This window comes from Nicotiana tabacum, chromosome 8 (assembly GCF_000715075.1).
Source record: "Nicotiana tabacum cultivar K326 chromosome 8, ASM71507v2, whole genome shotgun sequence".
NCBI lineage: Eukaryota > Viridiplantae > Streptophyta > Magnoliopsida > Solanales > Solanaceae > Nicotiana > Nicotiana tabacum.
Genome location: NC_134087.1, coordinates 153,247,150 through 153,258,710, shown reverse-complemented (window position 1 = coordinate 153,258,710; position 11,561 = coordinate 153,247,150). Strand labels below are relative to the sequence as shown.

At 37.5% G+C, this 11,561-nt stretch overlaps 1 protein-coding gene across 1 annotated transcript; it reads left to right on the top strand.

Moving 5' to 3' along the window:
- Positions 1-925: 925 nt before the first annotated feature.
- On the top strand, positions 926-10,104 carry LOC107769615 (potassium transporter 4-like). Its single transcript, XM_075219795.1, has 10 exons — positions 926-1,106; positions 2,573-2,726; positions 5,405-5,645; positions 5,761-5,973; positions 6,240-6,290; positions 6,398-6,658; positions 6,816-6,868; positions 7,437-7,551; positions 7,648-7,902; positions 8,711-10,104. The coding sequence occupies exons 2-10, from the start codon at positions 2,577-2,579 to the stop codon at positions 9,793-9,795; spliced, it is 2,424 nt and encodes an 807-aa protein (XP_075075896.1). The 5' UTR covers positions 926-1,106; positions 2,573-2,576; the 3' UTR covers positions 9,796-10,104.
- Positions 10,105-11,561: the final 1,457 nt, after the last annotated feature.

The following is an 11,561-nucleotide window of genomic DNA, read 5'->3' as shown; positions in this document are numbered from 1 at the left end:
AATTGCCCTTTGAGAAATCTATTATTTACCAAGATATATTGATGATAACTGAATCAAACAGTGATGAATAATTTAAGGACTCAATTAAAAATACATTATTTTTTAACATGAAATAGATTTATAAACTTAACAAAAGAAAACTACCAATTAAATTAGAATGTAAAGGTAAAGAAATGTACTAAAAGTGCAAACGATTAATATTTACTATAAAATTGTTAAAACTTTGTATAAAAGTATACATACATATAGATATAATAATAAATTTAAAATAGCTACTCCTATATTCGATTTGGTTCGGTTTTTAAATTTCAAAACCAAACTAAACCAAACCAAAAAGTATCGATTTTTTTGGTCGAATTGATTCGGGTTTTCGGATTTTTATGAACACCCCTATCTGTATTGATAAGAGATAGTAACAGGTATGACAAAATTATTGAGGTGCAACCAAATTGATTCACGTATGATTGACACTAGAAAAATGGCTACGGACAATTTGATCGTTTTCCTACAGAAGTCACGAGGATACAAAACAAATTGCTCGTACATCAATACAACAACAACAATAACAATAACAACCCTGTATAATTTCACTAGCGAGATCTGGGGAGGATAATATGTACACAGACCATACCCCTACCCCGAGGGGCAGAGAGACTGTTTCCAGGAGACCCTAGGCTCAAGAAAGCGACAAGAGACGATATATTAGTACTATCAATAGACTCATAATAAAATAACATAAAATAACATAACATAACATAAAATAAAACAGAAATAACAACAATATAAGAAATATAGAAAGTACGAAAAAAATGAAAAATATAATAATATCCAGCAGATAAAGCCCTACATCAGTAACTGACCAGTAACATCTAAGACTAACTCCTAATAACATAAGATATAATTATTGCTCGTACATCAATAATGTCATGTATTTCCAACTTGAGCAATCCTATAACCAGAACGTGGACCCGACCGACCCGAACCCGAACCCAGTGCAGCAGTAGATCTCCATTCTCCAATATCCATCATATTCACGTGCTTCCTTTCCTATACACGCAATTCAGTACCACCATCTCTCTCAATTCATTGTGCCATTGACAAAAAAGGTTCCTTCTTTCTCTGAATCTTTTTTTATTTGTTTAACCCTTTTTTTCTTTCTTTATGGAAATGCGATCTGTGCAGATGGAGTTGACTTTGCTGTTTCATGTTTTACATTTTGAAAGATTGCAAATTTCGTTGCAGATTCTCTCATCCATTAGAAGAACAAAACAATGTTAAAACTACTTGTTAAACCCAAAAAAGAAGAAGATTAAGACTAGTTTGTAACAGATTTATACTGATTGACTGCTCAGTTGCTATTGCCCATTGTTAGTAGTTACTTATCTGTTTTTACTTCATATTCGTTTTTCGACTTTAGTGAATTGCTAAGATAATTTAGTGGCTATTGCTGTTTTTGTTTATTTATGAATAAAATGGTGAGATTTTTTACAGCTAATATCTTTGTTGGTTTGTGTTCATCAAATCTGCAACAGTGCTGTTAAAGGCTCTCTTAAAGCGTGCTTAAGCCTGAAGCTCAGGTTGTGTGCTTTGACTCTCTTAATTGTTGCTTTGGTGTAGGCGTCAAGGGTTTCTGTCTTGAAGGGAACATCATCATGTATATAGCCGAGTTATAGTAGTTCCACTCTATTTTTTTGTTTTTCATCATTGGCACTATTTTTCGGCGAAGCCCACACATTAATTGCGCTATGCGCTTAAAGCACCAACAGCCTTTGGTGCTTTTCGTTTTTGGCTACTTGGATTCGCAAGGATCACTTATTATGTTTTTTTTGATCACTCTATCTTGAACAACTTTTTTTTAGTGAAGCATCATATAATTTTTCTTTTAGAGGGTGTTCACATTGCTTTACATATCGTTAAGATTCTTGACATGCGACTTTGGCTATAGAATGGGTTGGCTTGACTTTTTTGTTGTTGTTGCGATGAGTAAATGGCTTATCTTTCAGCTTAATTTTTCCTCTATTATTTGTTTTTAGTTTAGTAATTCTTCCAAATGTTGAGTACTGGTGGTGTTTGTTTGTGGAATTCGAACTTCACATGTCAATAATTTTTAAAGTTGGTGTTTGTTTGACTTTTTCTTAGCAAAAGTTGCAAAACAACTGTTCGAACTTTAAGTCTTTGAAATTGTGGTTTGGAAGTTGTTCCGAGTGAAGCTTTTGCAAATTCTCAACTTCCATTCACCCAAAAAGAAAAGAAAACCTTCCATTCACAGGTCTTCAACTCCCACTATCATTTTTTTTTTAAAAACTACGAGCCCGCTTAGCCATCGATATTTCAGTAACTATAAATATTGAACTTCAATATTTGCCAACAATTGGAACACAATTTCAGCTTCAGCAAACTTTTCCCAGCTTCTACTGTAATGGTTGTCCAAACAGAGATCACAATCTTTTATATGTTGCAGCTTTTACTCTTATTTCTTGCATTAACAGCTTATTTTCCCGATTTTTTTTTAGTTATTTTTTGGTCGGTATGATTAAAATCAGTAATCAAAAATGTTTTACAAAAATGGCAGATAGATGTATCAAGTAGATATTGATCATGGGCAAGAGAAGCAATCGCGTCCCCCTGCTGCAGATGGGGGCGAGGAATCAATCCATGCTGTTGGACAAGAGGGGATGGGTCAACAAATCCATCTTGAGAGGAGAAAAGGGAAATTGACTTCCAAGGTGAGAAATGTTCTCTTCATACTTTCACCAGGCTTACATCTTAATGCCTTTTGATAGTGCATGTGTACAAGTATGTGCCTCAGCGCCTGCACTCTCTTCTGAAATTCAGATAAACTGTTATAAGATTACACACCACTGAGCTGCTGTTGAAGGAAGTTAATAATACTCTAAGCTGCAGCTAAATTTCTTCTGGACTAATTTGTTATTTATTGGCGTATAAAATGGAACTAGCTGAAAGAAAACTGTTTTCTTCAATATGTGGTTCCATTATTCATGTAAAAGTTAAAGTTGTGTGAGATGGATGCATCTAATGGACTTGGACTAAAAGAAGCTTGTGTGCCTCAAATACAATTTATAGCATGCTTGCTTTCATGGACATTAAGTGTCACTCTGACTACTTCCTTGTAATAAATAAATTATTAGATTAATGTTTGTAGTTTGCAGTTAGGTTCTCTACTAGGCTAATGACAGTGACGTGGATTTTCAAGCGGACGGAAACTAAAACAAATAGCACCTAAAGAAGAGTCAAAACATGCTAAGTTGCAATCTTTATTGGGTGGAACAAAATGTTTAATGTTTGACTTTCCCTTCTGAATTTCCTTCATATTTTCAGCTTGTATTTTCGCTTGAACCCCTTGAACCTAAAGTGCTTTAGTATGATGGGAACTTGCAGTCCTGACACATCTCTGTTTCTATAGTTAGCTAAGGATGAAGAAAGGAGGAAGTATTCTCTGCTACCACTGCATAAAATCTTTTAAATTAAACAAAATTAAGGGTTGAAACACCTTTTACTGAAAGATTCGCGGGTTACTTAGTGCTATGAAATTTTTTCCACTTGGTCTTTGCTGCCTTTAACTTTTGCACTTCCTTCTCAACAAATTTGCCCTCGAGTAGTACATTTTCTACCAATTTAACATGTGATCAACTGAAGACCCCTTGATCTTTATAGGAAAAATTGTCTTCACACAATAGCGCCTTTATCAAACAAAATGACTACCACTAGATCAACTTGCAGTTTCTCCAGAGAGATTTTAGCTTTTCTTTCTCCTTCTATTTAATGTTGGTAACTTTTATGAAAGATAATTCAATAGTTGCATCTCTTGTACTTGAAGAAAAGAGGAGAGGAGGTAGGTTGGGATAAATTAGATCTTTCTATTATCCTAAATAGCTGGGGTATTATCTCATGTCTCTTTTTTTTTTTTTGGGGTATATCTTGACATTTATATATTGGTCTCATATGTCTAAAACAAATGTTCCTAAATCCTAAGTTGCGCGGACTCTTCGATTTTGGTGCCATCCCCGTCCCGATACGAGACGGGGACGGGAGCGAGATACGTCCCGGATTCGGTCAACTATCTTCGGGCACTTTGACCGGAGTCCATCGACAAATTTGGGAGAAAAATTGAGATTTTGATTTCTCAAAATCAAAAATAAAATAGGTTTAGGAGAATGAAAGAATAATGTCCTTCTTGGAGAATGAAAGCTTGAATTCTACAATATTCATGTAAGTTTTTCGCTGAATATCTCTCAAAATTTACAATATTTTTGTAGCTCTATTTTTTATTAGCTGAATCCCCATACCCGTATCCATATCCGGATCCACACCCCTGAATCTTAAAATTTGGATTTTTCCGAATCCGATACTCGGATTCGTCCCCGTATGTGGATACCCGCACCTGACAACTGAAATGTGGACAATATAACATGGGGGTCGAAAATGGGATGAACATGGCTCTTATACCATGATAAAAATGGACCTTGGGCCTAACTCAACTCCAAAAGTTAACTCATAATGGAAGATTACCCAAGTCCATATAAGGAGACCACCAGCCCAATCCCCAACCAATGTGGAACTCAATCTAACAGTTCGAAACTTAATGATTTTAGGCATTTAAACCTTGCCTACTGGAGCTCCTCTGACTTGCATATTTGAACTCCTCTCTCTCTCTCTCTCTCTCCCAGTTGCCATACATTTATACCACAGCAAAAATCCAGATTCCATTTTGGTTTTCCACAGTCCATGTGCCATCTTCTGTCATCAACTCATCATGTATCTCTATCCCAAAAAGGAACTGCTATCCTCATTACTATCCATACTGAAAAAAAGCTTCGAAAATATGACAAACCTTAATCAAACAACATGAGTTAGCAAGCTCAACTTGACCATTGTCTTCACAAACACAATCAGGTGGCGATGATCTTTAATTGACTTTGTCACTAAAATGCAGCTTCAGCACTGCAACCATTATTTAATATTTTTGCTTTTAGGTTTCCTTAAATAATAATTTAAACAACCTCTATTGAGAAAACATGGAACTGACACACCTAGTGGAAAATGAAGGCGAGAAAGGAAACCTTAAAATTGTGAAATCTTTTAGAAAATAAGAAGTGGAAAACCTTTGCCTGAACTGAACACTGCCTTGTATTCTTCTCCAGAATTTTTCAGGTCATGAGATTTCTATTAGATCTAGTAAAATACTATGCGCTTGAAGACGTTTCTAGTGTTTGCATCTGTAACAGTCTGCCTCTAGATCTCCATGGCACATGCATAAGCCAAACTTAGATTTATTTGGGGGGGAAGTGGGTCTGCTGGGAGGGAGCCTCATTGCATCTGTGCTTTTCTCTAGCTGCTGATTGTGTATGAGACCACTCACGCCTTGGATCTTTTCGCCTTGCAGTTTACTCTGGTGAATATTTCCACTAATCTACTATTGGCATACCAAAGTCTGGGGGTGGTATATGGAGATGTGAGCACTTCTCCGCTTTATGTCTATAGGAGTATCTTTGTGGGGAAGTTGCAAAATCATCAGAATTCAGAAGCGATATTTGGTGCATTTTCACTGATCTTCTGGACAATAACGCTCATTCCTTTGCTCAAATATGTGTTCATTGTATTAAGTGCAGATGATAATGGTGAAGGTATGTACAGAAGAGACTCTAAATTGATCAGTACTTGTGGAACAATACTAATACCTGATGATGTTTGACCAAATACCTTAGGGGGTACATTCGCTCTTTACTCTTTGCTGTGTAGACATGCAAAGTTTAGTCTACTTCCCAACCAACAGGCAGCAGATGAGGAACTATAAAGCTTACAAATATGGATTCTCCGGGCAGTCGGCATCTTGTTTACCATTGAAGAGATTTCTTGAGAAGCATAAGAAGTCACGCACAATACTGCTTATTGTTGTATTGTTAGGTGCTTGTATGGTCATAGGAGATGGTGTTCTGACTCCTGCAATGTCAGGTAGACAATACTAACAATAGATGCCTCCTTATATGGTATTTTGCCGGTTGCCTTTTGAATTTGCAAAAAAGAAGTTTTAAAGTTGCTTCCACCGAATGTTAGATAGCGATTTCAACTTTTATAATATAATAAGTGGCACCATATAATGCATGTGGTGCCATCAGATATTCTATAAAAAGTATCCCAAAAAGTGGATGCCTGAAGTCGTAGAACTCGCAGTTGAATTTGAGTATATCTTTTAACTAAGAAATTCTTTACTTTGGCAGTTATATCATCAATATCAGGGATCCAGGCTGCTACTGAACATCTATCTCATGGTACGTATACTTTTGATATACCTCCTTGCAAAAGTTGACGAATTTTTAGGTAGTCAACATCTTACTTCGGTCTGAGGCATTGACCATTCATGCATCTTTCTTCGTAGGTGGTGTGCTACTTCTTTCTTGCATAATATTGGTTGGCCTGTTTGCTCTACAGCATTCTGGAACCCACAGGGTTGGATTCTTGTTTGCACCTATAGTGACTATTTGGTTGATATCTATTTTTGTCATTGGGCTGTATAATACTATTTTTTGGAATCCCAAAATTGTGTCTGCCCTTTCTCCATATTATATCATCAAGTTCTTTAAGGAAACTGGGAAAGATGGTTGGATTTCTCTAGGAGGTGTGCTCCTCTCAATTGCAGGTACAGTACATGTATTGACTCTAATACAGTATTTCTTTATTCAAGTATATGCCTCGTAGCAGCCTTTTCGAGGAACCTCTTACTATTTGTTGAAGGAGATGCTATTAAAATTTCCTAGAGTTGGAATCCGATTTCTAATTCATATATCTACCATCAGGTACTGAAGCTATGTTTGCAGATCTTGGTCATTTCACTGCCTCCTCAATGAGGGTAAGTCGAGCATTTTGCAGCAACAAACACATAAAACTATCCTTCAGGAGACTGTTCTGTTCTAATTCTCTATTTAGGTTAGCAAATACTCTTTTTCTGGAAGATCCTGAATGCAGATTAAACTAGTTGGATTATGCGGCAATGGTAGGAACATGTTTTAGGTGCATATATACAGCTGGTTATAAGTCATCGCGGCATTGGGAAAATGAGCTCCATTTTGTGTTAAATAAATAGGGTTTGCAACTATCGAGACTCTGATTTAGTATTTCATTTTCTTTTGAGCATAGAGGAACTTAGATAACATCATTAACGTAAGTTTGAAATCCATCTGAAGTAGCTTCGAGGAACTGTGTCTAAGATTTGGAATTCATATTAATTACTAAAAGTAAAACATTTGGAATCCATAATGAGCGGAAACATATAGAATAGCATGGACAACTGGAGCCAAATGGTTCTTATTCAACGGAACGAGTAAACTGTCCTAGTGGTTAGCAGATCATATTGCATAATATGATTACTTGGATTCGAGGAACTTGCACCAAGTTGACTGATTTTTTTTCTTATGCAGATTGCATTTCCATTTTTTGTATACCCTTGCTTGGTGGTACAGTACATGGGTCAAGCTGCTTTCCTGTCCAAAAACATTGCTTCAATTCCAAATAGCTTCTATAATTCAATACCTGGTCGGTTCCTTTTCAGATATTAGTCTGATTATTCTCAAGATTTTTGATTAATTAAGTTCAATCCTACTAAACTGCTGCTCTTTGATTCTCTTGCAGACATTGTATATTGGCCTGTCTTTGTTATCGCTACCCTTGCAGCCATTGTTGGCAGTCAGGCTGTAATCACTGCTACATTCTCCATCGTGAAGCAATGTAATGCACTGGGTTGCTTCCCACGGGTCAAGATTGTCCACACTTCAAAGCATATTAAAGGGCAGATCTATGTCCCAGAAATAAATTGGATCCTAATGATTCTGACCCTTGCTGTGGCTGTTGGGTTTCAGGACACCACTTTAATTGGAAATGCATATGGTAAGCCTACTAGTCTTTTGACAATCTCTATTCTAATTCTTCAAATTCCACTGTATGATACTGCCTTCCTACATTTCATTCTCATAGAAAGTAGACTAATCCCCATTATATGATCTTCGCAACTATCCCAATTATATCACCCTCCGAAATAATTGAATTTTTCTTATGCATCTGTCAGATCTGTGGTAGTATTATATTTATTGGTATGCAGGTGAAGAAATAGAATGTTGACATATCCAACATTAAGCCGTCCAATGTGCCTGAGCTAAAATGTTCACAAGTAATTGTGTTTGCCAAATATTTCTGTTATACCTGATTACTCTTCATGATTGTGTATTTGTTTCCTCAAACATGCTTCTAAGCCTCTCCTTGTGCCTTTTGCAGTGTCTTTGGTCTTCTTTTTGAAAAACCCTGATGAAAATAAACACATATGAAATCGAAATGATGAATGATGTGAACATGAAGGAATCTCAGATTTCATGACATATTAACTAAAGAGAGTATACCAACCACCTACAACCATATGAGGTTTTGGGGGTTCAAGTCGCGATGGAACTAAAGTGGAAAAGCCACTGTTGGGCTTCTAATTGTGTGTGTGTGTGGGGGGGGGGGGGGGCAAATCCAAAAAAAGGACATAAGAAAGTGATCCCTTGTGGAAAGTATGAAAAGGGCCAGGAGGGACATGACACTGATTTTCTTTCTGCATTACTGCGGACTTTCGAATAATTCATCTTGCTGTTTATATTCAAGCTTTCTTTTGACATAATTCTTGGTATGGGCCTCTCTTATGAATTTATTTTTCTTTCAGGCTTAGCTTGCATGACAGTTATGTTTATTACGACATTTCTCATGGCGCTTGTCATAATTTTTGTGTGGCAAAGAAGTGTTGCACTTGCCACTTCCTTTCTCCTTTTATTCTGGCTCATCGAAGGCGTCTACCTGTCTTCCGCATTCATCAAGATTCCACAGGGAGGATGGGTCTCCCTTGTGCTCTCGTTTGTCTTCTTGGCTATCATGTTTGTCTGGCACTATGGAACTCGCAAGAAGTACAATTTTGACCTGCACAATAAAGTTCCATTGAAATGGCTCCTTGGCTTGGGCCCCAGCCTTGGTATTGTTCGCGTGCCAGGGATAGGGCTGATATACTCTGAATTGGCAACAGGAGTCCCATCTATCTTCTCTCACTTTGTTACGAATCTCCCTGCATTTCACAGTGTGCTGGTGTTTGTATGTGTCAAATCTGTTCCAGTTCCATTTGTCTCACCTGAGGAGCGCTTCCTCATTGGTCGCATTTGCCCAAGACCCTATCGCATGTACCGTTGCATTGTCAGATATGGTTACAAGGACATACAGCGAGATGATGGGAATTTTGAGGACCTTCTCATCCAGAGTATAGCAGAGTTCATCCAAATGGAAGCAGTGGAGCCACAACTGTCAAGCTCTGAGAGTCCATCATTTGATGGGAGGATGGCAGTTATAAGCACGAGAAGTGTACAGTCAGGCTCAACGTTACTTGTCTCAGAGGAGGATTTTGGTATTAGTAATTCCATTCAAAGCAGCAAATCTTTAACTCTCCAGAGTCTAAGATCTGCTTACGATGATGAGAACCCACAGATGAGGAGGCGCCGAGTAAGGTTTCGCTTGCCGGAAAACCCAGGCATGGATCAAGCTGTTAGGGATGAGCTTTCAGATTTAATTCAGGCAAAAGAGGCAGGGGTCGCATATATTATGGGGCACTCTTACGTGAAGGCGAGGAGATCATCTTCTTTCTTGAAGAAGCTTGTTATTGACATTGGATATTCATTTCTGCGCAAAAATTGTAGGGGCCCCGCTGTGGCACTTAATATTCCTCACATTAGTCTCATTGAAGTTGGCATGATATACTACGTCTAGGGTCTAGAGGGAGGATGGTTGGCCGTGGACGAGTTTTTTATTTGTCACACCTCTCCTGTTGTTGCCTGCTGAATGTTTCGTGCGGTAGTCTTATGGCTAATATTGTGATCCTCTGATTTGTTGTGTAAGGCCTATTTAAATATTTTCGTATTCAGCACATTGAGTAGTTGTATGTATATAGCATTATATGCGGGCTTTGATGACTTAGCATGCTGGAAATACACCCTGGATATGAGCAGGCACATATGTTTAAGCTCACTCATTTTTATTGCCACAAAAGTAAAATAAAGTAGTCTTTGTTTGTATTTATTTAGTTTTTCCATTTCCATAATTTCCTTGTAGTCTAATTAAATTTTCCAACTCAAGAATCACAAGGGATGAAGGAATTTGTTGCAGAGATTGTAAGCATAGGTCGTATCCAACACAGAAATTTAGTACCACTTTTAGGATATTGCAGGCGAAAAGGAGAGTTGCTTTTGGTTTATGAATACATGCCTAATACGTATTCGACCAACCAAAATTTACCCTCAATTGGAACCAAAGGTTCAGAGTCATTAGAGGCGTAGCATAAGGACTATTTTTCCTACACAAAGAATGTGACCATGTAGTGGTTCATCGAGACATTAAGGCTATTGGATGGTGAACTAAATGGAAGGTTCAGGAGACTTTGGCCTCGCGAGGCTAATATGGTCATGGAACCGATCCTCACTCTACTCGTGTCGTTGGTACTCTTGGTGGTTACCTTGCACCAGAGCATACTAGAAGAGGCAAGGCAACACCTAGTAGTGATGTATTTTCCTTTGGAGCCTTTCTACTTGAAGTTGCCTGTGGTAGGAGGCCGATAGAGCCAAGACAAGACAATGATGATCTAATTTTGGTTGATTGCATGTGTCTCGTGCTGGAATAGGGGCAAATATTCTTGAGGCTGTTGATCTAAACATAGGCATAGATTTTGTTCAAGGGCAAGTGGAGTTGGTCTTAAAGTTAGGCTTGTTATGCTCTCATTCAGAGCCTTCGTATAGGCCAACCACACAACAAATCCTGTTGTGGCCTTACCAGAGTAATCAGCACTTGGCGTTTCATCAGCTGGCCTAACATTTGACCATCACGGTGGTTTTGATGATTTTGTCATGTCATATCCATCGTCTTTGGATAATGCACACTCCCGCCGTCTGACTGAAGGCCGATGATTCATGATGAGTTGGATAGAATTTCTTGGAGGAATATTGATGTATTGAGCCTGGTAAATATAATCTAGGATTTTGTACTTCTGATAAATCTATATATATCTATATAAAAGAGGGCCAAAAAGTGTTCACATGGCACATCTCTTTGGCCAGCTTTTATATTTATCTTTTTCTTGGTTTTTTTACTTTTATCCTTCATTATTTTTATTCTTCCTTGTAAATAATGATTAATTAATGTGTCTATTAAGTAAATCTATGAGAGACTCATGCCTCTTCAATTATCCGTTTGCTTAAAACTCCCTCTCCCCTGTTAAATTATCCATTTGCTTTCCCTAAAGCCAAAAGAACCTTGCTTTCTCTTCTTCCCATAAATCTTCTTAATTACGCCCATTTTTTTTTCTTTTTCTTTCTTATACACAATTTCACACACACTCAACATTTACAGCAACAGTACCTTACAATACATATACAACGACACACATCATCAATGAAAGAAGGATCCAAGGAGCAGAGCAAGAATTAGTAAAGGCTGTTTGTTGAATTAAGTAGTAATGGTAATGTTTGATCAGAAAAGGTAAA

Coding starts and splice junctions, on each gene's coding strand:
- LOC107769615 (XM_075219795.1), top strand. CDS start 2,577: ATGTATCAAGTAGATATTGATCATGGGCAAGAGAAGCAATCGCGTCCC. Junction 6,291..6,397: donor TACTGAACATCTATCTCATG/GTACGTATACTT, acceptor CTTTCTTCGTAG/GTGGTGTGCTACTTCTTTCT. Junction 7,552..7,647: donor CTTCTATAATTCAATACCTG/GTCGGTTCCTTT, acceptor ATTCTCTTGCAG/ACATTGTATATTGGCCTGTC.